The 27,092-nt window shown below is 44.6% G+C and overlaps 1 protein-coding gene across 1 annotated transcript; it reads right to left on the bottom strand.

Moving 5' to 3' along the window:
* FAXC (failed axon connections homolog, metaxin like GST domain containing) lies at positions 1 to 24,851 on the bottom strand. Its single transcript, XM_030490632.1, has 6 exons — positions 24,475 to 24,851; positions 23,848 to 23,983; positions 18,252 to 18,448; positions 11,091 to 11,308; positions 5,402 to 5,518; positions 1 to 4,174 (listed from the first exon to the last, which is right to left on the bottom strand). The coding sequence occupies exons 1-6, from the start codon at positions 24,747 to 24,749 to the stop codon at positions 3,891 to 3,893; spliced, it is 1,227 nt and encodes a 408-aa protein (XP_030346492.1). The 5' UTR covers positions 24,750 to 24,851; the 3' UTR covers positions 1 to 3,890.
* Positions 24,852 to 27,092: the final 2,241 nt, after the last annotated feature.

Below are 27,092 nucleotides of genomic sequence, written 5' to 3'. Positions count from 1 at the left end.
TAGGACTAAAAGAACGTTGCTCTTTTAGCAGAATTTTGGAAAGACAAAAAAATCTGTTCTGGTTTTTGGGGGTTTTTTTGGGTTGTTTTGGGGTTTTTTTGAAGAAAACTCATCTTCTCTTTCCCAATGCAAACCAAGATGAACTAACACTTTTTCCCAGAAGTTATAGAAGTTGTTGTTTGGGGGTTCCCCCCCCCACAGAACACTTTACCAAGACCAGTTTCCAAAAGAAAAAGGCTTGCATTAGATCCTTTTCAAAAGGTCTAGCAGTTAGTTTTGTTTCCAGAAGGGATAAATAAACCCAAGGATTTTCCACCAAACCTGGACAAAATACTACACCTATAAATTCCTACAGAGATGCCATTTCCTTATTTCACCGCTAGCTGGAAACACGGTCAAGCCCAAAATTGATGACTTTATGAAGAACAGCTGTCACGACAGGAAAGCCAACTTCTCTAAAGTAACGTGAGCAGTCCCTCAGAAAGGGAAAGCATGTGACAATCTGCAAAATAGTAACCTCACTGATAACAACCTGAAAAAACTCAGCTGACAGCAAAACCCCACTTCCTCTTCTGCAACCCCTTCCAATCCTCTCTTCTTCACCCTCCCCAGCAGCAAAGCCCCTTATGTGGCTGGCCAGGATAGGCTCAGCCTCCACTAAAGTACACCAATTACTCAAAACAACAGCAAGAAATGCCAGGGGTGAACATAACCACAGCCTTGGGAAGCACCTACATCCTCGGTGCAGGTCCCCATGGTGGCAGCAGCTCCAAGCATGACACCAGCTGTGCACTGCACTGCATCTCCTGTCTCCATGAACACTGCTGCGTGTGGCCGTGCAAAATCCAGATCTGGCTGCATGCTCACAAGAGGGGAAATGACATTGCTGACTTCTGGTTAACCTGCATTTTGGGATGTTGCAAGGGCAGCAGCCAGACAGATGTGTCAGCCGTCCGAAATGATAAAGGTGATACCGTCCGCTGAACTCAGGCTGGTCTTATAACTGGACTCACCTGCTGCAAGCACACCCTTCCAACGTCGAGAAAGCACAGCCTTCAAACGTGCATGAATAAATGACTGAGAACATCTCCATCAGAATTTCCAACACACAAATGTTTTTAAAGAGGAGCTTTTTCACATGTTTGTCTCATCTAGAATACCAGTACCTACATTCTTGCAGGTAGAATCTGCCCTAACTTTCACAAGCATTTCAGGCCATCACCTCTGTGCTTTCAAGCCCAAGACCTTCTTGTGCCCTATTCTTGTCCTTAATTTCCTGAGAAGGGACCCAAGTAACTGGATGATATCTTCCTCCTTGTCAGTTTCAGTTCACTTTGAAAATGATACTTGCCCACAACCACAGAACATGGCTCCAAGGGCATCACTGGGGAATTGAGATAACAGACGCAAATTCACACCCCTCTCAGACCACACCAAACTTCTCAGCTCTTGCTGTGGTGGTTCCCACGCATGAACGGTCCCAGGAACTCACTGCAGACCTGCTTTCAGAGCCACAGCTAGCTCTGTGTTTGCCCAGAGCAAGCGCTTTCCTCTGCAGAAGACATCCCATGATCTGAGAAAGAGAGGTATTCTTTGAAAGCTGGAATCATTTCAAGCTCCAGACTATTAGGACTACCAACAATTAACATCCTAAAGCAGTTTTCTGCCCCATCTGCTCCCAGAATGTATGGCACAACCAACACATTGTAACAATTTTGCTGTGGGATCCTGATTAATCTAACTATAAATCATTGAAAGTCATAATTAAAATATTTCTGAACAGACCATCATCAACATCTGCAAGCAAATATCCAATTGTATATGCATGTTTACAAATACCATAGCTGTCTATATGTTCTATATGCTTTATCTTAACACCAAGTAGTCATGGGCAAGCAACAGTGATGGAAATGCTTGCCTTCAAAGCGGTGAGTAAATCCAATGGATTCATTCTCAGCTCTAACCTGCATTTAGGGAGACACACACACAAAGCATTTCAGCACCTGTGCAATCATTCTGTATTTGGGGTTCCAGAATCATGTGTGTGCTAGCACAGGCACCTTAAAATCAATTCTGGTCACTCTTTAAGCACCTGGAAATCTCCACAGACGGCAAATCTCCTCCTTAGCTCTTCCCATTTTTCATACAGTGTGGCTTGATTCTGAAAAGGGATGCTGTCCTACCTCAACTGCTTCCTGTGTGTCAGCTTTAGAGACTGCACTGTAAGCCAGCACAGCGCCCAGCACCCCCTGAAGCACCTTCCTAACAGCTCTAAAGCATCTGACTGCCGGGGCCAACATCCTGCATTTACACAGCATCCCACGCCTAGAAATACCCCAAATTGCTTTGCAAGCTCCATGGCTTTGATGTGTCTGTTGGTAAAGAGCACAAAGCACCCACTGCTGAGACACACCAGACGTTTAGTAACAAATCCCAATTCTTTAGCCTTGCCTTGCAATAGCAGGCAAAACCCAGGGGCAGGAAGTAAAAACATAATAACAACTTGAAAACACAGAAGAAATTCAGCCAACACACATTCCAGATGAGTGTTTGGGAGATTATAGAATAGAACTGGCATTTCCCTCCTGAATAAAAATATTCTAGAGTAGCAATTTCAATCTTTTGCAAAGAACAAGAAACACTAAAAGCTTCTTTCTGTAGGAATATTTTCCTCTTGTCCTCCTTGACTGTCTCCAACAGAACTGGGAGCAGTTCTTTCCCGCGGACACTGTAATAATATATGCACCCAGAGTATAAGTAGCTATCAAATAAAACCCTCCCAGAACTCTACCAAATCATAGAATCATAGAATTCCTTAGGTTTGAAAAGACCTTTAAGATCGTCGAATGCAACTGTTAATCTAGCACTACCAAGTCCACCACTAAACCATGTCCCCGAGTGCCACATCTACACGTCTTTTAAATACCTCCAAGGATGGTGACTCCACCGCTTCCCTGGGCAGCCTGTTCCAATGCTTGACAACCCTTTCGGTGAAGAATTTTTTCCTATCCGATCTAAACCTCCCCTGGCACAACTTGAAGATCTTTCCTCCTGTCCTGTCACTTGTTACTTGTGAGAAGAGACTGACACCCTCCTCACTACAACCTCCTTTCAGGTAGTTGTAGAGAGCAATAAGGTCTCCCCCAAGCCTCCTTTTCTCCAGGCTAAACAATCCCAAGTTCCTTCAACTGTTCCTTGTAAGACTTGTGCTCTAGGCCCTTCGCCAGATTCATTGCTCTTCTTTAGGCAGGAATCAGACACTCTCCAGCACCTCAGTGTCTTTCTTGCAGTGAGGGGCCCAAAACTGAACACAGGATTTGTCGCCAGTGCCACGTACAAGAGGACCATCACTTCCCTAGTGCTGCTGGCCACGCTACTTCTGATACAAGCCAGGATGCTGCTCACGTTCAGCCGGCCGTCAACCCACACCCCAAGGTCCTTTTCAACACAGCATCAATCATTTTCTTCCTTGGGAGAAAGGTGTACCAATCATGCTTCTTCCATTTTTGTCCTCAACGCATTCCTGTAAAGAGAATGCATCAACACAAACTAGCTCTGACAAATGCTCCACTTCCCAGAGGTCTGTCCCACCTGACTGCGGGATCTGGTTTTGAACACAAACAAAAATGTAAGTCATTGAAAGGTCCTGTTGCCCTCTGGACCTCCAGTTTGCCCATGTTTGTTTTAAATAACTCTTTACCTTGGTTCCACCTGAACAGTTACACAAAATGAAATAAGGTTGAAATAGTCCAGGTAGCATGTGACAGCTGAGCACAAGCACAATGGTCTCTTCCGAAGTGGTATAAACTTCTTTCTGACCTGGAGGAGAAGACAAATCAGACTGATCCCAAGAAACAGCTTGTCTGTAAAATGGGATTTGCCTGTATGCATCACTTGCGTTGCTCATAATCTCTGTATTCATCCATGTCCACATCCGAATCAAAGAGGGAGTGTCCAGTGTAATCCGTGTCAGGGGTTTGAGAGATACTGTTCCCTTCCTCGTCAAAGGTTTCTGTCCTTGAATAAAAACTGAAATCCTGCAAAGGGGAGTAAGTTTTGCTTGCTTCGCTGCTTTCCTCAGATTCGTACAGAGTGTTATCATCATCATGGTGCCATTCTGGCCAAAATTTCCTCCTTATTCTTTCACAATACATAGCAAGGTTAATCAGTTCACCTGCAACATAGCACAACAAGTTCCAGTAAATACATACAGCCAACAATGCTCTAACTCACCTGTTGATCCAGAAACAGGTTAGCACTGTTTGGAAATAAATTGTGCAGATTCTTTCCAAAGAGGTTTCAAGTTCCAAGATCCCATCAACCCTCTCTTTGTAACTTAAAATACGTATTATTAACCTACATGCAATAAGAAAGGTTACACCAGAATGAACATAAATGCATGTAGCAAAACAACTATCCCAAATTCAACCTCTACTGACATAAATCAGGACAAGATACTAACACTAAGTTTTTCAAGTAAAATTCTTGCTTATTTTTGCAGAAACCCGGTTTCTAAAGACAGAATTTGATCCTATACACACACAATACACTTATTAAAATCCAGTGAATTTGGGGTTTTCACCACCAGATGGCAGCGTTGTCTACAAGATAAATTCACGTTTTTATATGGCAACTGCCTCACACCTAATGTTCTCAGCCTTAGTACCTTATGCATTATGTTTATACATATATGTATGCTCGGAGAAGAAATCACAGAAAACTTGAAACTGGTCTATGCCTCCTGACTGTTACTTTAGTAGCACTCTCTTGCACAGAGTAGATCTACAGGTTTTCACATCTTTTTCCTCCTTAGCTCTTCCCATTTTTCATACTGTGTGGTTTGATTCTGAAAAGGGATGCAAACATGCTTTCACATGCCTGTAACAGCACAAAAGACCGAAAAAAGAAGCATGTAGGGGCAGGTTACGTTGCTTCCCAATTCATGCAAAATGACAGTGACTCCAAAGACAGGCTGCACTTTTTCCTTGCCCAGCACCTCCAGTAACAGCAAAGGCTGTAATTTCAGTGACACCTGCAGTTTTATCATCAATGAAACTACTCAGTTCAGCAGAATTTGCCTCATGGCCATGCTTCCGTCTTCTCATACTTTACCCAGCATTCATCCCTTAGAGACATTCGGTTTTTGCTAAATGTTAAACAGGGAAAAGATCAAGGACTGGGACAGAAACAATTACCGTGTAGAACATTAAAGAGAAGACAAACAAGAATTTGAAAAGAAAACAACATTATGGGATACAAATGATACATCAAAGACACAACAGCCTGCGATGCAGCTGAAATGCTGCTACAGTCTTCAAATGTTCATACATGGTGCTCTGAGTTTAAAGATTACAAATGCCACCAAGAGTTTTTTCATCAGAGACCACTTAAGCTTTCTTACCTTTGATTAGTCTCTCTGGCCGAGTCCCTGGCAGCGTCCACATTGCCTGTGCCAGATGCCCAAAGACAGTGGCATCAACAGTGGAAATCTTTGGTCCCATAATGTACTTCTTGTCACCTGAAAATACAACAGAAAACATTTCTCAACTGGATATCACTTCTCAATTAAAAAATAAAATAAAATAAAAATAAAATAAAAATAAAAGAAAATAAAAATAAAAGAAAATAAAAATAAAAATAAAATAAAATCCCTGTTTACATCTTTTTTTTTTTCTTAATTTAAATCACATAGCTTAAAGGTTCGCTCATTCAAAGACAGGGATTCAATGTTGAATACAGTTCAAAAGCTGTATTCCTTGCTAGGGTTCAGTGGGTGAAATCCACTACTGCAGCTTCCCCTGTGCTCACCACTTCTCTAACTAGACCAATTACAGAGCCACCGCTGGCCAAGTTACCTCCTCCACTCATCACAGCTGGCAGAGCATACACACTGCACTAGTTCTGCTGCATTTAAAACATTCTCTGCAGCCAGCAGGTGCCTGAAAGCATGATTCTTTTTGGTGCAAACCCAAAATCGCTCAGACATCATTTGAAATCACGAATGCACTGAAAGCAGCTGGTCACCCAGTATCTCTTGTGTATGCAGACCCAGTTTCAGGTCACCCAGCTGATCACACAAGAAGAGAAAGTCACACACAAAGCTTTCCTCTGCCACCACTTGTTCAGGCTGCAAACAATGCACCAGTCAGACTGGCAGAAGCTGCTCAGAAAACCCTAACCCTCCAAGGGGAAGACAAAACCACAGGCAGGAGTGAACAGCTCCTCTCATGGACCACCAGTGCAGTGCCCCTACCCCCAAACACTGGTTCTACCTGGCAGGGAACCGAGGCACATCAGGCATGCAGGCAGGCAAGTGAAACAGCAGCCCACTGGGACTGGCCTGGTCCAGAGGAGGGACATGTCTGCTCCACACTGCTATTCTGCTTATATCTCTGGGCACCCCAATGCCATGATGGTCCTAAGTGGCCACACAGCACAAACAGATGGATAAATGTGCACACAGGGCACACAGATAAAACATGCAGTATTGCAGAGGTCAGGTTAGATGGTTGCACTGTTCCTGCCTTGTCCTGAAGTGCTATAAACTCCATAAAATGTGGTAATTCAATTCTCAAAATCCAGTTATCCCATCTCCCCAGAACATTCTTCCTCTGCCCGTAATTCAGCTGGTTATTAAATGTTAGGGTTATTGCATGAGTTTAGAAGAACTGTCCAGCAGTAAAATGCATCAAATTCCAGAGTACAGTAGAAAGATTTCTGCCATCTCCCTGTACAACAGTGTAACAAAGCAGTGCTCAGGAATAACCGGTAACAATAACCTCCTCTAGCCTGTCAGATGTAATTTTAACACAGAGTTAACTCTCCTCAGCTCTTTCACAGTTGAATCAATCTACTGTTGGAAAATTGTGTATGGGGTAAACATGTCTTTTCACTGTTTATGTGACACCTAGCATTCATCGATCTCAAACACAGCTCTAAAACTGGTCTCCAAACCACAGTTATGTGCCAACACCAGGATTTAGCACTATACAACCAGGTATAGTTGTATAGTGAGACCTGATCATAGAGATGAGGCTCAATCCATAGAGATGCTGCACTGGGAAGGAATACTGCCATTTCCATCTTGGTACAACTGAGGCAGAGGGTGGGTGAGGGCTGAACCATCCCACTCTTTTGCAAACAGAGTGGTTCCCCAAGCACAACACCCCACACCATCAGGTGTGTGGAAACAAAGGGCAAGAGGAGCAAATAAAGCTGGGGTTCCATAAACTGTAAATCTGTTAGTTCAACCTGCACCATATAACATGGCCTCCATGCCCATTTCCTTCTACCAGTTCCAACCTGTACCCAAAACTTCCAGGGCAACTTTTATCCAGAAGACTTTCTGACAGACCAGGTATCTCTCAGTGCCTAGTTTGAAACCAGATTACACAGAACCTGTCACATCAAGGCTGCCATAGTGTTAATCATCACAAACACCTCTCTGCATCCCCTGGCTAATCCAACAGAAATGTAATCACCTCATCACACCCGGGCAAATTCGTACTGCCGGGAGGATTTGAAAGCACACAGTTCTGCCATTTATGAATGCACGCACCAGAGGATTCAAAAGCAGCTACTTCAGCACTGGGTCAAGAAGCAAGAGACAGATCTGTAAGGCACAGGGCAGGCACAAGACCTGCACCCTTCCACAGCAGCACGTACAGCCCACACAGGCTGCCACAGGGCATTTCAACTAGCATTAGAGGCTCACCTTCAGGTTGGTCCCACCTCTGTGTTTCAGCCCTGAGCACCCCTGCCCTCCACAAAACATCAAATGCTTTTCAAAAGCTGGTTCCAGCAGCTGCTGCCCTGCAACTTCCTGCTCAAAATCCCCATTTACCCAAAAGCCTGAGGCAGGCAGCTGAGAGGGCACCAACAGATTTATGGGCACTGCTCACTGACTTGCATCTTAATAAATAGTTACCCAAATGTATATCCTTATATATTGCTAATTCATATGCCCGCTTCCCCTCGACCTCCTTACACTTCTACCAGGCAGCAGGAAACTTCTACAGCAGGAGGAAATTACATTTGTGGTTTAGAGACTGCATGACAGAGAGCAAGATGGTATCAAGGGGGCAGGCTTATCCACCACATGAGGATTAGGTCCAATTTCCGCATTTATAAGAGATCTGGAGGAGTCTGTTAGGGAAGTAGGCACATGAGAGAAAGAAAAATGATTCTCAGAAATTAAAAAGAAAGAAAAAGCCGCACCCAAGATGTGACTGGGAATGTCAAAATGAGTGTCACAAGACTTGGCAGCTGCCAAGTTATCATTCTCTGGAAGCAACTCTTGGAATTCAAAAGTTATTCTTGTTCCCATGAGAATGGGCTCTGTTAAAAAATGGAGAGAATTAAATTAATCTGATATGCCTGATGACTGACAGCTACAGTTTGGCACGTGCAGCTATGCTGCATGACAGGCATCCTTTGTAAGCTCTTAAGATTGCCCTCTAATTAACAGCCAAAATCCCAACTGCTTCCTCTTCTGGGAAAATACATCAGCACGTGTATGGGGAAAGGAATCTTACAAAGATTCTTATAGAGGCAATAGGCTGACTGACTGCCTTCTCCTTTCCCCTACGAAACAAGGGAGTCTCCAGAAAGGCTAAAAGTCCTCATCCCACCTCGTGTTCCCATTCCAGGATAGTACGTGGAGACCACAGTTACTAGATCCAACCATAAACAGCCAGCTGGAGAAAACCTGAGCATGCCAATGTTAATGAAAAATCAAGACAATTATAGAACAGTAGACAAAAGCAGGAATAATCAAAAGGGCTAATACACTGATTCACACAACTGCACACTGACTAACCCGACATCCGTTTCAGAAGGGAAGATGAAAAAAAATGCACAATATTCAGCTGTTAATGTAGTAAAAAACAGGTACACAGCAGATGCCCATCAAGGCTTTTTGAAGCACACAAAGCACAACATTCTCATCAATAATTTGGAAGTAAACAGAACAATCTCTGCTGGTAACATATGCAGACCATTTAAAAAAAAGAAAAAAAATGATATAGTGAAGAAAACACCTTAACCTTGAGGATTTCCAGAGATTTCTCCCACCAAAACCAGGAGAGACCAATTATAGCATTTACCTTCACAAGGACATGACCCAGGCCACCCAGGGAGGGAGAAGAAACCAGGAGGAGCATCTGCCTGCAGGCTGGAATCGGACAAGCTCCAATTTGAACAGGTCAGATTTTGAGCAGATTTTGATGGTGACCAACATCTGCCACCAATTACTAAAGAAAGTGGTGGCACCTCCCCCTGCTGAAATCTTGTAATTAAAACGGGATGAAAGACATACTCCAGCCAAAAAAGACACAGGCCTCAGGACAGCAACCAAGCAGTCCAATTCAGAGATCTATCTAGATTTCGTGTTCCCTTTGAACTCCAAACTTCACAAATTTGAGTGTCCGTATAGACCCCAGAGACAGAAGGATGCAGGTTTCAAACAACCAAACCGAGAGGCTTCTACAGGTACTCGGGAACACATTTCAGTTTTCTCTTGAAGGCTATGTCTGCTCTAGGCAGACAAGGATGACTTTAGCACTGACACATTCACTGCTGCTCCGTTCAGCCTGCCAGTGTTGTCTAGCCAGAACTAGGGGGTTCTGTTGAGCTCCCAAGTCATAGATTGAACTCGCTTCAGCTTCCATCCCAACCCCATTCCTCTTTGTGATGTACATGGAACCATACAGTGCCAACTCTGAAGCTATGGCAACAGACATCCCACAGTTGAGGGCACCTTGAGCTGGCCACAGCTCTGCAGCAGATGTGCCCAGACCTCTTCTAAAATGAGCTGCTGCCTCCCTTCCACCCCCTGAAAGAAAAGGGACCTCAAACTCCAAACCAGGTTTTCTTTGAGAAGGCACTAGAGTACGTAACTTTTTCTGTTAACAAACAAAATACAGAAAGAGAAAGCATTGACAGAAGAGCTGTCAACAATTCTTCCCCTTGCCCATTGTACCAACACATCATGTGTCTTTTTTCCACTTAGCTCCTAATCCAGCAACCTGACAGGTTTGTTTCAGAAAACAAAGTTATGGAAAACTCTACACTGCCCCATCTAGGTTCTCCTTTCCAAAAACACCTTGGAAGTCCAGAAGCATCTCTCTTCTTCTCCTTTCTGAGCAAGCACTCAGTTTCTGCCTTCTGCTGGGCTCTCCTCACCTTGCTCCCTTCATCCACTCCACCTATTTCGAGCACAGGGCAGGGGAGGCATCCCTCCTGCCCTCCACTCAGCTACCTCTTTAAAGCAATCACAAAAGGGAACAAAGCAGTCACACAGGTACCACCTCTTATGGTTCCTTGTGCAAGAGAGGCACAAGCTCAACGGAAGAAATGACCTGCCCCATACCAACTCCTCAAAATGCAAATTTTACACAAATGCACAAGATGGTTAGCTCTCAGCACACTGCAAGGGGAGAAGCACAGTGTAGATAGCTCTGGTGCAGATTTCAGCCTGAGCTATGCAACAGAAACAGGGCCCATGCAGTTCTAGCTGAGACCAACCTTAAGACTAACCCCATGGGATCCACCCATGGCAACCAAAAAGCTTAAAACCACCTATTTTAACAACACAGACCCATCTCCTACTAGCAGCTTTGAATAAAGCTGCTAACACCAACCAAATACAAAGTCCAGCTTATCAAAATAACATCTGCAAAGGGTTTCAAATGGCAGCCTCCTAACAATCTTATCGAACAGCTATGAGTCCCATGAAGAAAAATGAGCCCCCCCCCAAATATAAGTAAGTTTCATTTGCAGAACTGAACACCATGTTTTCCTAAATTCACATAGCAAAAAGCTCTTCTAAAACCACAGGCCACGTTCTGCTCCTCTAGATATGCATAGCTGGTGCCACTTACTCCTCTAAACACACAATTTGGTGGCAAACAGCAGGGAAAGAAACACTGTCCCTGCCAGAGTGAGGGTGGCACTGAATGACAACAGCAGTGTGGACTCTGCCTACTGACAAAATCAGATTATTTATGAACACAATCAAGCTGCCAGTTGATTTCATCCTGCAGACAGCGGGCTGCAAACAAAGAGAACACATGTAATTCACTGTACGTTACCCAGGAGGCTTGCTAGAGTCCGCATGTCCTTCTCCATCAGCGTGTACATCTCTTCCTCTGAGAAGCGGCCAATGCCATGGCCAAACATCTCCCGCTTCACGATCCCTTTGGTCAGATGGCACAGGATCCATTTCAGCAAGTCGCTGAAGGGGCCAAAAAGCGAAACCATCTTCTGTGTCTCATGAAGATTTTCCACCCACTGGCAATAAGTTAAAGTCCTAGAAGAATACAAAAATAAGTTACAGTGGTGCAATACCCAGACAGCCCGTTACCCCCCTGCAAAGGCTCACACAAAGGGTAGGCAGCAAACCAATGCTGAACTTAATGCTGAGTGCTCACTGCCATGATGGAGAGGTGGCTTCCAGTGAAGAGCAGACCCTGATGCAACTCAGAGTGACAGCAGAGAAAACTTGACTTTGCGATATTTGCGCAGACTGCCCAGTGCTTATTCTCTCAGTAAATCATCACTTCAAGAGCAAACGAGATTCACATTGAAATATAAAATAAAAGTTCACATAACAAAGTGCAGTGCCAAAAGCATTAGTAGCTATAGATGACTGACTGCACAGACCTGGGGAAAACAACAACAAAACAGCCCACAAAGAAACCAATCTTTCCTACAAACATATACTTGTTTTCTATACTGCTGAAAGGTGGCCAAGCAGCAACTGTGCCCCAACATAAATATTGTAGCAGTCATTTTTCAGATCTCTGCTCTCCTCGGAAACTTACATGACACCACCTTTTAAAACAAAATTTAAAAAATGAAGGGGTGGTGGTTATTGGGTTGGTTTTGTCCTGTATTTTTTCCTCTCTTCAAAATGTTGATTTTAACAGCAAGACATTTCTAAGGGACTCTGTTGTATTTTGGGCTGCATTTCAGCTGGACTGAATGGCAAATATATTCTTTTGAAAGGCCTTTTTTACAAAAATTCATCTTACCAGCTGAAATTTTTATTTCCTATGTGAAATTTTGTTCTTTACTAATATCATAGGCAAACAAAAAAAATTGATTTGTCACTGTCACTACTCAAGAAACTTACAAAAATAAACCAAGCATTAACTTTCTGAATATCTAGCATCTTTTGACATTATGAAGAAACCAAAAGGACCACATGAATTCTGCCACCAAATTCAAGGAATGTTGGAAAAAGGACTAAAAACATCTCAAAGTAGACATCACAAACATATGAAGCCAACACAGTCCCAGAAACATTGTAAGTTGATACCCGTATTCTATTGTGTTTGTATCAGTTTCCAAACTGAAAAAAATCTAAACGTGGACTTACATATCTGAGATCATATAAAAACAGCCTCATGGAGACATAATAAAATAGTGAAGCTGGACGGAAAAGTTGAAATATCAAAAGTTGCAAGTTCATGTATGCAATTATATTAAATACTAACTTAATAATCACGTTTCCATTTCCAATAGGATTAGAGCTCTTTTTTTTTTTTTTTTTTTTAAGTTTGGAACACGATTTCTAATTGCACATCATTTCCTTAGTGCTGATATGAATCACCTAATTCAATTTAAACAAACAAAAAGGTAGTAGTATCTCCTGGAGAACTCCTGTGAGTTTCTGTTTTAAATCAAACTCCTGTATGTCATGAACAGAAGCTGAATTCATCATTACCACCAGGGAACAACCATGTTTACACCACAAAAATGTTCTAATCTTTAAGTTTCCACAGATTCTTTATGTGAATTACTAATAACAAGAAGTAAAAGGAGAATATTTGGCATAACAGCAAATCCACTTACGGCTCAAATTTACAATGCTCCCAACAGAGTGGGTGAAAAGCATTTTAATTCTATTAAAAATTGTCCACTGCTCAAATTGATTTCATTAAAGTCAGAAACAGTGAGGCATGTGCAGGTTTTGCTGCAAACGCATGAACACTGAAGAACAAAATGCACCTGCTATGTTACTGACAGCTTTATCCTCAATAGAGGTTTTCTCCACAATCTCTAGCGCTATATTAATGACACAAGCATCCCACTGACACTTTACACGCTTCAGTACCACTCTTCCAACTGGGGGTGTCCTGCACAATCCTTGTTTTTTACAATGGATGGATCAACTCAAGTCATTGAGCTGGTTTCAGCACAGCAGAATTTGAAACAAAGCCAGAGTTAGTGAGAGGCACCAGCACAAAAATGGGAATGTGAAGCCAGCAGAGGAGTAAACAGCTACTGAAACTCCAGAAGCATAAACTTTGTCTAGAAAATGTGGTGTGAGATTGCCTTGTTCCATGACCAAAGGTAAAACACGATTTAAGAAGGACGAAGAGGAGACTGGACTGAAAGCATAAGGGTGCTATGTTCTGCCATAGAGCAGAACAATTCAGTAGTCATGTTTCACGGGCCTGGGATAGGACAAAGTCCCTTGCGCAGGTACAGCTCTGAATAGGAAGAGAAACTCTGGTCTTGATTGGAACACTGGGAAATACTTACAAATACTATCTATACCTGTAAGTTATTATTTATTGCTTCAATAAGCTAAGAAAAGCTTCCTCTCTGAGAGCACTGCTGTGTGTCCCACTGCAAAGACCCTCCTTCCCCAGCATGGACCTGACCAGCTTCACCTGGCAACTCTGCAACACAACTCAGTTGCTTTAGCACAACAGGCCTGGCCGCAGAAGGGACAAGACAACAGTAAAACAAAACAGAAAAAGAAGACAGGAGGCTCTGCTTCAGCATTTTTTAAAGAGTCACTCCAGTCAACCAAGACTAACTTGGCCCTATGAGCTTGTTATCACTATTGTTCACTCCAACTGCACCAGCAAGCTGGCACTGCCCCAAGAATGATCAACTATGTCCAGGATGCTTTTAATTTCATGAGACAGGATTAACAAGGTTTCCCACAAAGCTGATTAGCCTATACATTAAAGTAAAAATACAAGCGCTTGCTTGCTCTGGGGGAGGTGGTCTTTGTGTCTGGAAGAGGCAGAGACCAGATCAAGCTTTTAACAATCAGGACACCAGTGCAGGGAGAACAGAACTGCACAGGATCTAGGTAATCCTGCTTAGGCTAAACTGTCAAGCACAGTCTTAGACATCTACTTGTCATTTTGAATTAGTCAAGTTGTCTCGTGTGCCAAATCTCAAATTTATATGAGCAATGAAGGCAGCTAAATAGACAACCACAGAGTTTACTTGTAAAATTTTATAGTTCCGAGCAGGCAAAAGCAAAGCAAACAGTAAGCTCAGATTCAAGAGTTACGAACACTTTTAAAAATGGCTTTAGAAGCACTTTGTTAAAAGAATTCTATTCAAAGGCTCATTAATCTGTGCTTCCTACCAAAACACGCTCCCACCCATCACGCCTCTGCTCAGACTACATTACTAGAATATTATCAACACTACAATAGGTTAAGGAAATGCCAGATATCAGGCAGTCTACATAACCTGCTTCAGCATAACTATACATTTTAAGCTACAGTTAGTATTTATAGAACGACATGATTACTTTAAATACTGTCCTGAACTGAGCATTTTAGGAAGCATGAAGAGTCTCATTTGTGCCAGCACATCTGTACAAATTTGAAGAGTATAAATAAACCAATAACGCTTTAAAGAGCAATGCTGTGGAGGTGAAGCAAATCTGAAGACTAAATGTAACAGCAGCTTTGGCCTCAATACATAAATCAGGAGAGGAGATGGAGAAAGTGACTCATCAGTAGCGGCTTGCTTGATTATCCCCAAACTGTTTGAAAATCAAGAAAAGGGGGAGGTGTTCACAAGGATGTGAACTGGGGGTTATTTTTCCTATCTGAACCTGTGCAGACTGGAATTTCTTGATATACAAAAGGATTATAACAAATTCATTCCAGTCAACTGCAGAAACCCCACCTGCTGTGCAACTTCCCAGAGCAACTGGCTTTTAAGTCACGTGGGACATTCAAGCCTCATCATTAATAGCAGGAGAGACATCACTCTTACAATTGGCTTGATGTATTTAAACATCTATATTCTAAACAAATTTTATGTTTAATAGGTGGCAAGTCTGAATACCAAAGTCAGATTTATTTGTATTCTCATACCACGCTTTTCCTGTACTTCAAGCATTCACCACATGTTTACATCATCTTCTTGAAAGACAAGGCAAAAAAATGAGTTAATACCTATGTGTGCATATGTATACACACATACACTTATAAATCACTATGGCTGGTTTAACTGTATTGTCAAACACAGTCTAAGGGATTAGTTCGGTTAAACTGCATATTCAAGTCTTTAGGTTCTCACTAAGCACATTAGTGTCACTAACCTGAGATCCCTCTCCTGAGATTAAAGTGCCAGAAAGCACCTCACAGTGACTGCCAGGCCTCCAGGCACCAGCAGCTGCCTGGCTTGAATGCTGGCAGTGCCACTGAGCCCAGCATGCCAGCGCCAGAAGGACGTGAGAAACAGATGTCCTCAACCTATCTTACATTGAGGTCTGATCCCACAAACGTGCTGCAGATACACCAAAAACTTAACGCATCCTAAAGGTGGCTATGGGTGTCCCACTGGTTTGTGAGGGCCCACAGTTGCTGCGGGCAATGGAGGCGACCCAGGACAAGCCTTGAGCAGATGACAGAGGTCTGCATCAGAGCCCGGACCTGCAGCGAGAGCCACAGAATCGGTCTGCTCCATCTCTTCCCTGCTGACTTAGCCCAACACCCATTTAGGTTAAGCAGGCTTTTAGTCTTTTGTCGATTTAAACATAGCAAAAGCCTAAGAGTTATAGCATTCCCCAGAGACAGGAGCTCCAGCACCAGCTCCAAATTAGTCTTGAGCATCTTGGAGATATGCTCTAATCCAAGCATGAAAATAGATACACTCACTCAATTGCTGTCTTTCTGCCTGACCCCTGCCAGGTATCGGTCTCAGCCTGGGGCAGAGACAGGGTGTCTAGAGGCTGAGGTTCACAACAGCTCTGCATTGCTCTCAACTCCAGCCAGAGCAGCAATTTCCACCTGTAAAAGGCACTAATTGGTGAAGATGAGCAATTACCCCAGCAAAAGCAAAATGTTTCAGGAGGAAATGCTGAGGACCCACCAGGATTACCTCCATCCAGAGACACCACACCACAGGATGTACTTTGCTGCTCTGTTCAATAAATGTACTATAGTATTATTTATTCATGATGAAGCTACTTTGCATGCTGCTGGCAATGAAACAGTACAAATCAAGTTTTGTATCGCTGCTTTGGAGGCTTGATTTTATAAACCTCATCTGCAGAAAGGTGATCACTGTTATAAATTCCTCACCATGGGACTTGAGGACACTATGAACAAACCCTAAGCTTCTGGTGGGAATTCAGCAGGTTCAAAGACCAATGTGAAGGGATTCTACAACCACAGATACAATGCTAACGGGTCCTGCACACCTAAAGCCTGATCTTATTTTGGTGTAACTACAGGACGGTCAAAGCTGTTATCCAGGAATTACAGAGCTATAGCTGTGACACCTCATAGCTCAGATTTTGCCTAGTACAGAGAACCAGCATGGTATAACCTCACCAACATAGCAAGCCTCTGGCACAGCCACACAGCAGGGACGTACAATAAGAGTTACAGTTGGATGTTTCACTACGCTGCAGCAAAAACGCATGCCTTAAGAAAACTCAGCTGCGTGACTAAACAGGAAAGACAACAGGCATATAAGTCGGGCATGCACACCTGTATTCTTCCTTGGCCTAGCCACCTCCCTGGGTCAGTGCTTGAATTTGGAATACCTGTCCCCCATGCTCCCCTATGTCATGCCCAGCAGTGCCCAAATCAACTCAGAGGGAGCCTGGATGGACAGATAACAACTTCACAGAGGAAAGCGTGGTTTGTGATTGACAGCAGCAGTATAAATTTGTTATCAGTCATGTTACACTTAAAACAGTTAAGTCTATGGACCACAAAAAAACCAATGCTAAGGCAACGAGATGGAGCATTAGGGGATTAAAAGGCCTCATCTTCCCTTTGGCAGCTGAAATAATTGACGGGGAAAAAATTAACACAAAAATGTTACATTTGCAGGCTATCTGAGACATTTTTGAGGCTATGGCACTACAGATGGGTATAAATGGTGAAGATCACACTTCCTGGAAGACAGAGGTTACATTTCTAAACCATATAATTTTAATCTGCCAACTGAATGCTATAGTTTTTCCCAGGAAACACTAAAAATTATTTGAAGAACTGTATGTACATATGTTGCTCCTCATCTTCAATCACAAGGTGAAAGAAAAAGCAGGTAAATGCATTCAATTTAAACCACACGTTGTTTTGAAGAAAAAAAAAAGTGCAACATAAATGCAAAACTTAGTATAGTAAGGACTTACATGCAGGCTAGAAAGCAAACTACTGGGAGGAGAAAAAAAAAAAAAAAAGAAAAAGAAAAAGAAAAAGCCTTGTGCCTGCTGAGGCAGCCAATGCAGCATCCAAGATGCCATGTCTACCTGCTACTTCCATGAATCCAGACTGGAAAAGGCACTTAAAAAGGAGTGAAATTTAAGGTGGGGAGGAAATCACAGGTATTCTTTTCAAAAGTGTCAGTAAAATGCATAAAGTACCAGCAAGGTTATATTTATGTTTTCCATTGATATATGTACTTCAGCTTCCCAGGATACTCTAATACTCTGTCCTATCAACTGGTAGCATTGTCAACAATACATATTAACAGGAGTATCCTGTGTTACAGGAAAGACAATAATCCATATTCTAATCCCACACACAGATAACTAAAATCAGTAACTGTAAGAACACAGTATTCCAGATTCACTATGAACACTGATTTGTTCCCCTGCACCCCCCAAACCACAAATGTAATGAGTTTTTGCTCTTTATCAACAAAGCTGTTTCTACAGGGAAGTCACATGAAACAGGAGAGATGAACAGCCCACTGCTGCTCCCTTCTGAAAAGCTGCAGGCAAAGGGCCCAGCTCCTTACCTTGCTTACACAGCATGACAACTTTTCAGAGGAATTACCCCTGGCTCATACTAGTGTACTTAGACAGAAGCTACAGTTTTCCAGGGTGAAGAGAGTTGTAAAATTAGTAATTGGGTACCCAATTATTACCAAGCTTTCTGCAAGAGAAAATAAGCATTCACATCCAGGCACGAGCACAGGGGCAGATCTGACAGCACAAGAATGCCACCAGCTTTGCCATGCAAACTCACCAGTACAAGTGCTCTTCCACCATTTTTGTCACAGCTCTGGAAACAGCTCTTTCATGTGGACCAAGGTGTTTATTCAAATTCACTCCAAGTTTCTCTTCCAAAAAATCAATAATGAACTCAGTGCCAGATACTTGAGTGTGATTGTATTCAATCCAAGGCATTTTCCCTTGAGGGGAAAGTTTTCCATCAAAATAGTTCTAAGGAAAAAGAAAAGCAAGTAAACAGACAGACAGACAAAAAAGGCCCTTCAGGTTCTGTTTCAATGAGAATAAAGCTTTTAAAATATTTTTCCATGTTTTTAAAGGCAACATTATCCAACAAACTTTTTTTTTTTCTTAAATTAATACTCTACGCTGGTGGCAGCTGTTCAAATCGGAGCTCTTGCTCTGATTGTCTATAGGATAATTCAGATTAAATTGTTTCCAGGCCCTGCAAGGTGTTATACACTATTATATTAGATGCCGCATGATGAAGGATTATTCAAGTACCCAGGTTATTTAAGGGTTGGAGGTGCTCAGATCTCCCAGAAGATTGGATCTGTTATTCTCAACAAGTTTTTAATCACAGGACTCAACTACATGTGGCTTTTGCACAGAGCAGCACTTTTCATGTTAAATGTACTTTACAGAGATTAACTCACTGCCTAACTCAGACAGCTGAATTACTTCCAAAGATGAAATGAACAGAATCACAAATGTAGAATGAAAAGCATACCATTCTCCCACTGAGCAGGAACGAAATCTGCCTTTACATATTCTTCTGCCACTTTTTAATTTAGAAATCTCATATACTTACAGACAAAATTGTTACAATTGGGTCTCCAAGAGCCCAGCACCAGTACAGCACTAGTACATTGCTAAATACTGTTGTATCTGCTCAGGATACAACAGAAGTTGCCATCTAATCAGACAGAAGTAACCATCTATTCTCCCCCAGTTTACAGTTGAAGAAGGTGAAACAGAAGTTAGAAAATTTATGTCTCGCGATAAACAGGAGAGGAATTGCTGGCTGCCAAAATGTGATCAGACATTTTACTTCAATTGTGTCCTACTCCTGAAACCAAAGACACAAGGCAGAACTTTCTTCCTTTCTTGTGATTCCTGTCCTTGAATCCCATTATTTAGTGAATGAAAAATCCTAGCTCAGAAAGCTGAACCATAAAGGCTCACAATAAAGACCCTGCACCATCTCTGGCAGTAACCTTAAGCATTTCAGGATGTAGCTCCTCGCTGCTAGAGGTTTTGGGTTAGCAGTTCTGGACTGACCTGTTCGGGTCCCAAGTACTTACCCTTCCTGAATCCACTAAAGATGGATTAAGGTCCTCTCGCAGCAAGGAGCATACACCAGAATGTGCCTCCAGCTCAGTCTAAGACCACAGCATCCTGGCTGCTGCTCAAACGCAGATGTGCAATGCACTAGGAACACGCGGCCTTTCCCGGCGGCTCTACCCTTGTGGATGAAAACACAAAACGGGTAACACTGCTGGGAAAACAATGCCTTATGGCTGTGGCCTCTTCTGGGATTCCTGCCCAAACAGCATGGTAGGGACATCAGATTACATAATGTCTCACCTACTGCATCCCTGAGCGGGTGAATAAAGCAGCCAAATCCCCTCCACTTGCATGTGTCGGTGGCATGGGCGTTATTACTCTGGTCCATGGGAGAAACTCTAAAACTGATGGACATATGAAACTGAAAGGAGAGCACTGCCACATCCTTCCACCTTCCAGACCTTTCCTTCATCAAGAAGGTTCTTTCAGCACTCAGGTTTCCGTAATTTTTTCATTATGAATTTACTACAGAATCACAAGCCTTTTCTGCAACTACACAGCGCGTCTACATGGCACTGAGCATTGCTGGCTTAATCTTTGTTAAGCCCCTTCAGTATGAGATCTCCCTTCTTGTGCACAAATACTGGTGTTTTATAGAAGCTGCTAGACTTGAAGATGTGTTTATTACATATTACAATTACTGTAGTCCATATCATTTGCAACACAGAAAAAAAGCAAGTTCTTCTTATTCAGCTGCATATTTCTTCAAACACATATATATAATAAAAATACATTGCATAAAAACTTGTTAGTACTGCATTAATATTACACTCTCAAAAACACAAATGAGAACTAAGGTTCTCATAGCAAAACTGGTTTACCTAAACTTAAAAAAGCCTTTTCAGGATTTGCATGTTTCATTACATACAGCTTATCAAACAAAACAGGAAACATCTTTCAATGACCTGAGAAAACCTTAGCCTCTTGACAAATCTGTTATGCTGTTCTCATATCCACTGTTCTCAGATGGGTATTTTTAGGCTTGAAACCGCCGTATCCTTATGGCTGCTACTAATTGCCATCAAATACTTATCCATTTTCCACTTAAAAATTGTTCCAGCCGCAAATCTGGAAAAAGCTATGGTATTATCATTAAAAACAACCCAACAAAATGTCCCCTCATACTACATTTAACTGAACTGCAGCCTGCACAGCAACAATAACAAGAGCTCCCCAGAACCTCATTTATGGAGGAATTTATAAACAGAATGGCACAGGGTACTTCTGGGGTAATTTTATAGTACTATCCAGAAGAAATTAGGTTCCACATTTTCAATTACTGCTGCTTACGCTTTTACTTTTACTGATGTCTCTACCCAAGGAGCCTACCATCTCTGCAGCCTGTGCTAATTACTTACCAGATTACATAAACCCTCAGCTCTTCACATTTGTGAGGGAATCAAGGAACACCCAAAAGATCTCCACAATAATACAGAATGGGCTCTTTCAAAGCAAGCTTTATCAAGAAAAGCATCAAAGGTTTTGAAAGAACAGCCAGGTACTATGACAGCCCAGCCGGGGTGGGGCTGCCCTAACTATTTTTGATGGGGAACTCACACCCAGAAAGGCATCTTCAAGAAAACAAACACATTACAAGAGTGCGTCTGCTGGGAGAAATTCAGGTGAGAGTAAGGTAGGAATGTGTCACCCAGTTCCACTTCTCACATGCCACTAAAGCACTGCTGTGTAACACAGCATGCTATTCGATAGTCTGATGCACTATAATAAACATAAGGAATCGAAAGAGTAAAAGCAGTCTGACCACACTGCTGCCTTTTCTTCATTTCACAACCCTCCCTTCGAAGCAGCCCCTTCCTGGGAAGGTGATGACCATAGCAAGTCTCCAGAAGTGAGCCCCGGCACCAGCCACCACCTGGAGTGCCATCGCTTCTCTACCATGGCCCCCACCGGCACACAGAGAAGTGAGGTGTTTCCTCCTGCATCCAGCCATACTCACTGCTGGAGGAGCCATCACACGTCTCTGACACCTCCAGTGTCCTACAGGTAACGCAGCCACAAGCGAATACAACAGAAGTCCCCACGTAGCCTGAGTACAGGAAACTTCCTTAACTCCAGCTGAGAACGTACCTGCTGGCTCCCCTCCCACTCCCTCCTGCTCCCCTACTACTTAATCCAATGGCAGCATCTGCACTTTCCTCTACCCAACGGAGCCAAACAAAAACACTGTATCCTAACAAAAGGACAGAAACAGAATCTGCCTCTTTTGGGGAGAAAAACGCTGCTTCCTCAACTTGTAAGCTTAGCTCTACCAAACTTACCTCTAAAACCTTGCATAAGGCTGTAATCCCACAAACACCTCAAGCCTGTATAAACCGGGATGGCTAAAATAAGCAAGCTGGTGTTCCCAGCACGCGCAGGACCCATTTCTGCTCCTGCAGTGTGGCACAGGGAGCACGTGGGGAACCAAGCTGGACTAAAACCAAATAAACTAAACCTTCATGGCTCTACCTAGGCCAGCTCTGGCCCAGTCTGGTCTGCCACAAGCAAGCACATGCAGGGAGGGACAAGAAGGAGCTGCTGGGCATAGGACTGTTGCTTTTGGTGGTCCTGCTGACCTACACAACCTTAGTGTGCTCACAGCTAGCACGTAGGGATAGAAACAGATGCAACCCCAAAAAGCAATGCTGACCGTCAGTACAGAAAAAATAAAGAGGGGAGGATAACCCTCTGGAAATCACTCTCCCTCCAAAAAGCTGAATGACTCACTTCTACCCAGCAGGAGCTGCCTGAATGGCTCCATCCTGAACCACACAAATGCACAGTGCTATCTTTTACAAGTGACCATACCCTGCCACAACCATCTCTTATACTGCAGCTTTCTTTAACTACTCTCCACCAGAGCAACTTTCATCATCACAAACATCTGAACCACATCAACTGCCATTAGAAAGAAAACAGATCTCACCAATATAGTTTTCCCTTCAAACATGCGTTTTCTACCCAAATTACTCTGGGTGGAGAAACAATGAGCACTAAGTCCTCCTGCTCCAAAGACATGTTTAAACTTCAGTATCTTGCAGGTTCTGTACACCTAAATGTAAAAAATACATCCCACAGATGGAAATCTTCTTCTTTAATGCTCTGAAGTATCTGAGTCAAGTACCATTAAATCCTAAGATAACGAACATTAAACTCAGGCTTTTAAAGACTTAAGCAAAATATACCAATTAGGGGTTTTCTGTCACTTCTAATGCAAAGGAGTTTAATCACATATGAAGCCAAATGAATATCAACCACAAACGTGTAGAATAAAAAAAAGTTGTAATATGGTTGGTTTTCCTCTATAAAACGTTGGACATAAACAAAACATTCTTCTTAACACCTTGGTATACATCAGTAATAAACGACTTAAACCCATGTACGGTGAGCATGCAACTTACCCACAGCTCAGTCTCTTTGACACAAAGAAGGATGCCAAATTTACATAACTTTGGAGATTTCTTCTACCTAAGATCCTCATTATACTTATCACCACTGTTCCATCACCTGAAATGCACTCAATGCTTTACACAAGCAGACAAGAAACTGGCCCCATGTTTCTAAGAGCCTGTATGCTATACAGCTTGCAACACCGCATCAAGGCGCACACCAGACTCATGGCATCGCAACTCAACCCTTATACTACTCCTGCTCTCATGGCTTTCATTTGCCAGACTAGCTCAAGCTTCATCCCTTGCCCTGTGGGAAGATGGCACGGAATGTACCCAACCACAGTTAAGGAGCAGTATTCACAACCTCTAAAAGCAATCCTGTCTCCCTTCACTGAGAGGAAACACCAGTGACAGAAGGTGAAGCAAAAGGCAAGCATGTCTTCCCACAAGAGCTCTAAAGAGAAACCCTCCAGGAAAGTAAGAAGCTGCAGCTATCAAATCTTGATCTCTTCAGCATGGTGAAATTCAAAGACCATTACGTTTTAGGTTTGGGGTGTTATTTAGCATTAGATAAAGACTTAACTCCAGACTACACTCCCACTTCAGCATTTCCAGCCAAGTTAACTTCCAACATTCATGTAGCTTTGCCAGATAAACCTAGAGCTGTTCCAGACTAATCTCATTCAAGTCATATCTTCAAAGGTTATACACTAAATTTAACTGGAGACATAAAAGTGTCCCCACCTAGTTGAAGGTGTATGTTTACATCTTCCTGGGTGAGACAGACTGGGGGGGGTGGAAGGACAGGATGCCTATTTGCCATTTCATGCAGTTACAGTGAGCTGCAACATAAAGGAAAACTGCATGATGTACCTGGTAGGGCAGGTCAGCCATCCTCAGGTAAGTTTCCATTTTCAGACAGAACGGAGACAAACTTGGAACACCATTGGTAGGCCTTGAAAACTGGTGCAGTATGATAGCATCTTTCGAATCGAGCTCTTCCTCCTTCCTGTCGGAAACAAAGCAGAATTAAAACTAAATAAATAAGTAACCAAAACCGAACAGGTGCGTGATCACTAAATACACACAGGAGAAGCGCTGACCGAGGCAGCACACACATCACGGCCTGCAGCAGGGGTCTGATACTCCGACCCGGAGCCCAGGCCGCGCTGGGGCTCGGCTCACCCCGCACCGGCAGCGGGGAGCGCAGGCAGCGCCCGGCACAGCACCAGCACGGGGGCTGCCGGCCCCGCCGCCGCCCCGGCCCACCTGTGGAGGCGACCGCGGCTCCTGCCGCCTCCCGCGCTGCCGCGGACGGGAAACGAGGGAAAACCGGGTTAAAAACGGGGTAAACGGCAAAACCCCGGCGGGGCGCAGGCACCAACCCGCCAGGCCCCAGCGCCCCCTCCCCCCAGGTAAGCGCCGCCTCAGCCCCGCTCCTCCGCGGGCAGCGCCCGGCCCCGGCAGGCCCGGCCGCCGCGGCCCCCGCCGCATCCTCACCGTATGGCCAGCAGCTCGTGGATCACGTACGCGGCGGCGGCCAGCAGCGCGCCGCCCGTCAGGTACAGCGTCTTCTTCCACCAGGAGTCGGGGCCCAGCGCCGCCATGGTGCCGCCCGCGCCCCCGCCCGCCAGCGGGAACGCGACGATCTCGCCCCCATAGAGGGCGGGCGGCGGCTCCTCGGGCCCCGCGCACCACCCCAGCGACAGGCTGCGGTTGCGGCTCAGGTCCGCCACGCAGGAGCGGGGCGCCGCCAGGCCCACCCCCCACAGCATGCTGCGCCCGGGCACCGCATCCCCCGCCGAGCCCGAGCCCCAGCCCGAGCCCCAGCCCCGCACCTGCCCTGCCCTGCCGCGGTGGGCGGCTCCGCCGGCTCCCTCAGCCCTCGCTGCGCGGCTGCGCAAGGCGGCGGTGGGGGGGAGGAGAAGGGATGGGGACGGCCGGGCTGCTTTTGCGGAGGCTCCCGCGTCCCCCCGCCGGCCCGGGGCGGGAGGGCTGCGCCCCGGCTCAGCAGCCGCTGTCCGAAAATCAGGGCGAAAAGCCGTGCGGCGCTGCTGACCGCGCTTCGCGAGTGGGGTGCCGTGTGTCAGCCGGTCCTCCTGAAATAGCGTAACCCAGAGCAGAGGCCTCCTGTGTTAGCCCGTGTCTGGGGCGAAGGACTCCCGCCATCCATCACAAAGGGGTGCCTGACCGCTACCGCACGGGTCTCTTAACACCACGCACCCCGCGGCGGTTTTCTGTTACTCCGATGCTCGGTGCGGTGACAGGGGAAAACGCCTTTGCACGCACAAAGGGAAGGACTCCGCAGCCCATGAGGTAGCGGGATTTTGCTGGCACCGAGGGTCCCAGCACGACCTGGGCTGCAGCCTTCCCGCGGCCCGTGATGGCAGGACCAGGACTCCGCGTTATATTCCGCCCAATATCCACAGCTCTGCACATCACAAGTGACCCTAAAACGGAGACGGTGCCATTTGTTTTTCGATTAATACTGCTGCCCAAATATTTAGTCCTTCATCAAATGCTGTGGTGTGTACACAGCTGCTCCAAAAGCTTCTGCAACTTACGTATTTTATTAAGGCACCAGAGTCAATAGAAGTGACCTGATTCTTCACACAAATGGAGCAGCCTTCAGTCTCCAGTAGGAGATAGATGGGTTCTATGACCAGGGCTTTGCAGATCAGATCTGTAGGGCTTCACCTCAGGGTACAGGACAGAGTAGACAAAGGAGGAAGATGAGTTCAGATCCATTTGCCAACTTCTCCAAATGCCAGGGGTGGCCAGTTTTGCATTTAGTTTTGCTGTGCAATATCATTCAGAGCAACAGTCTCTGCCTCGTGCCTGCGCTCACCGGGAAGGCTGCTGTGCTCTGACACTTTCCTGCAGTAGCTCCTTGCAAAATTCCAATGTATTCCTTACTTTTAACTTGATTTTTTGGGTGTTCAGTAGCCACAAGCTAGAGTGCAAGAGCCTCATGTTTGATATATAGCATGTGTTTGATTCTGCGCTCTTCGGAGTCAATGGGATCAGAGAGGTCCCAGGGAGTCAGTAAATCTCATGCCACAAGACAGGTTGCTCCCTCCAAACCTGCTGTGCTCCTTTGCCCTCCTCCTTAGTGAGGTGCTGGCTGAGCACCTTCTTCACAGCTTTTGGGCCAGTTCACACTACAGGTGATGCACAGGTAATGAAGTAAGAGTGGAGAGTGAGAGCAGCAGCTGCTTCATGCCACAGCTGATGATTTGCAGCATGAGGTTTTGTTAAATTCTTATGAAAGGGCAATGAAGACACAAGGAAGAAAAGTGTTTCTTCTCTGCTACAGCACCTGTAAATCTCAGGCTGAAGATTTGTTTCAAGTGGCAGACAGCCTAATAAATCTGGCCAGTCACAGCCTGGTTGCTGGTCTCAGCTTTTGCTGCTGCAAGGGAATTGCTTGCTGTGTTACTGATAAGAGGGATCCAGTGACAGATGGGATCAAAGCTTCTGTGAGGGCAGAGAAAGGTCCTGGGCATCCACATCCCAGCTGCTGCCACTGCTTTTCTTTCAGAGGCAAATGGGCTATCCTAAAACCTGTTTTGAATCAGTGGCCAGTACAAGTGGGGAAAACCTGTGAGGGAGAGAAGAGAGGGAAGGAGGGAGTAAATCATTCCCCTTCAGTGCTGCCCTGGGCAAGGCAGGCAAACCTGGTACTTTGAAGGAAGCATTACTGCAATTTATGTTCTGAAAGTGGATGCTGTGTTTTGGTAGTCTGGCTTGTGCCTTTGCTGGCATTGAGATGCTTTACAGGTGCAAGGGAGACTGTAAGGCAGACCGGTTGCTGCAGGATTATTACAGCAGTACTCTAGTCAGTTGTTTAACATTTGTTCAGCAAGGAGACTGCCACCCCTCTTTTGGAGAAGGACCTTGTGCTGTGTGACTCCTGTTCTGGGCACAGTGTTTCCTGGACGCTGCAACTGTCCAGTGCACAGCGATGCGTTGTAGGACACAGCACAGGAAGCCTCAGCACAGAGCCCATGTGCCTCGTGGTATGTCAGATACAGATCCCCGCAGACACCCCGCAGCCTTGCTGTCCTGCTCATAAACCAGACGTTAAGAGGTTGGTAATGACTTGCATAGCACTGACC

This window comes from Strigops habroptila, chromosome 6, assembly GCF_004027225.2.
Source record: "Strigops habroptila isolate Jane chromosome 6, bStrHab1.2.pri, whole genome shotgun sequence".
Classification (NCBI taxonomy): domain Eukaryota; kingdom Metazoa; phylum Chordata; class Aves; order Psittaciformes; family Psittacidae; genus Strigops; species Strigops habroptila.
This window is presented reverse-complemented; position numbering and strand designations above follow the sequence as displayed.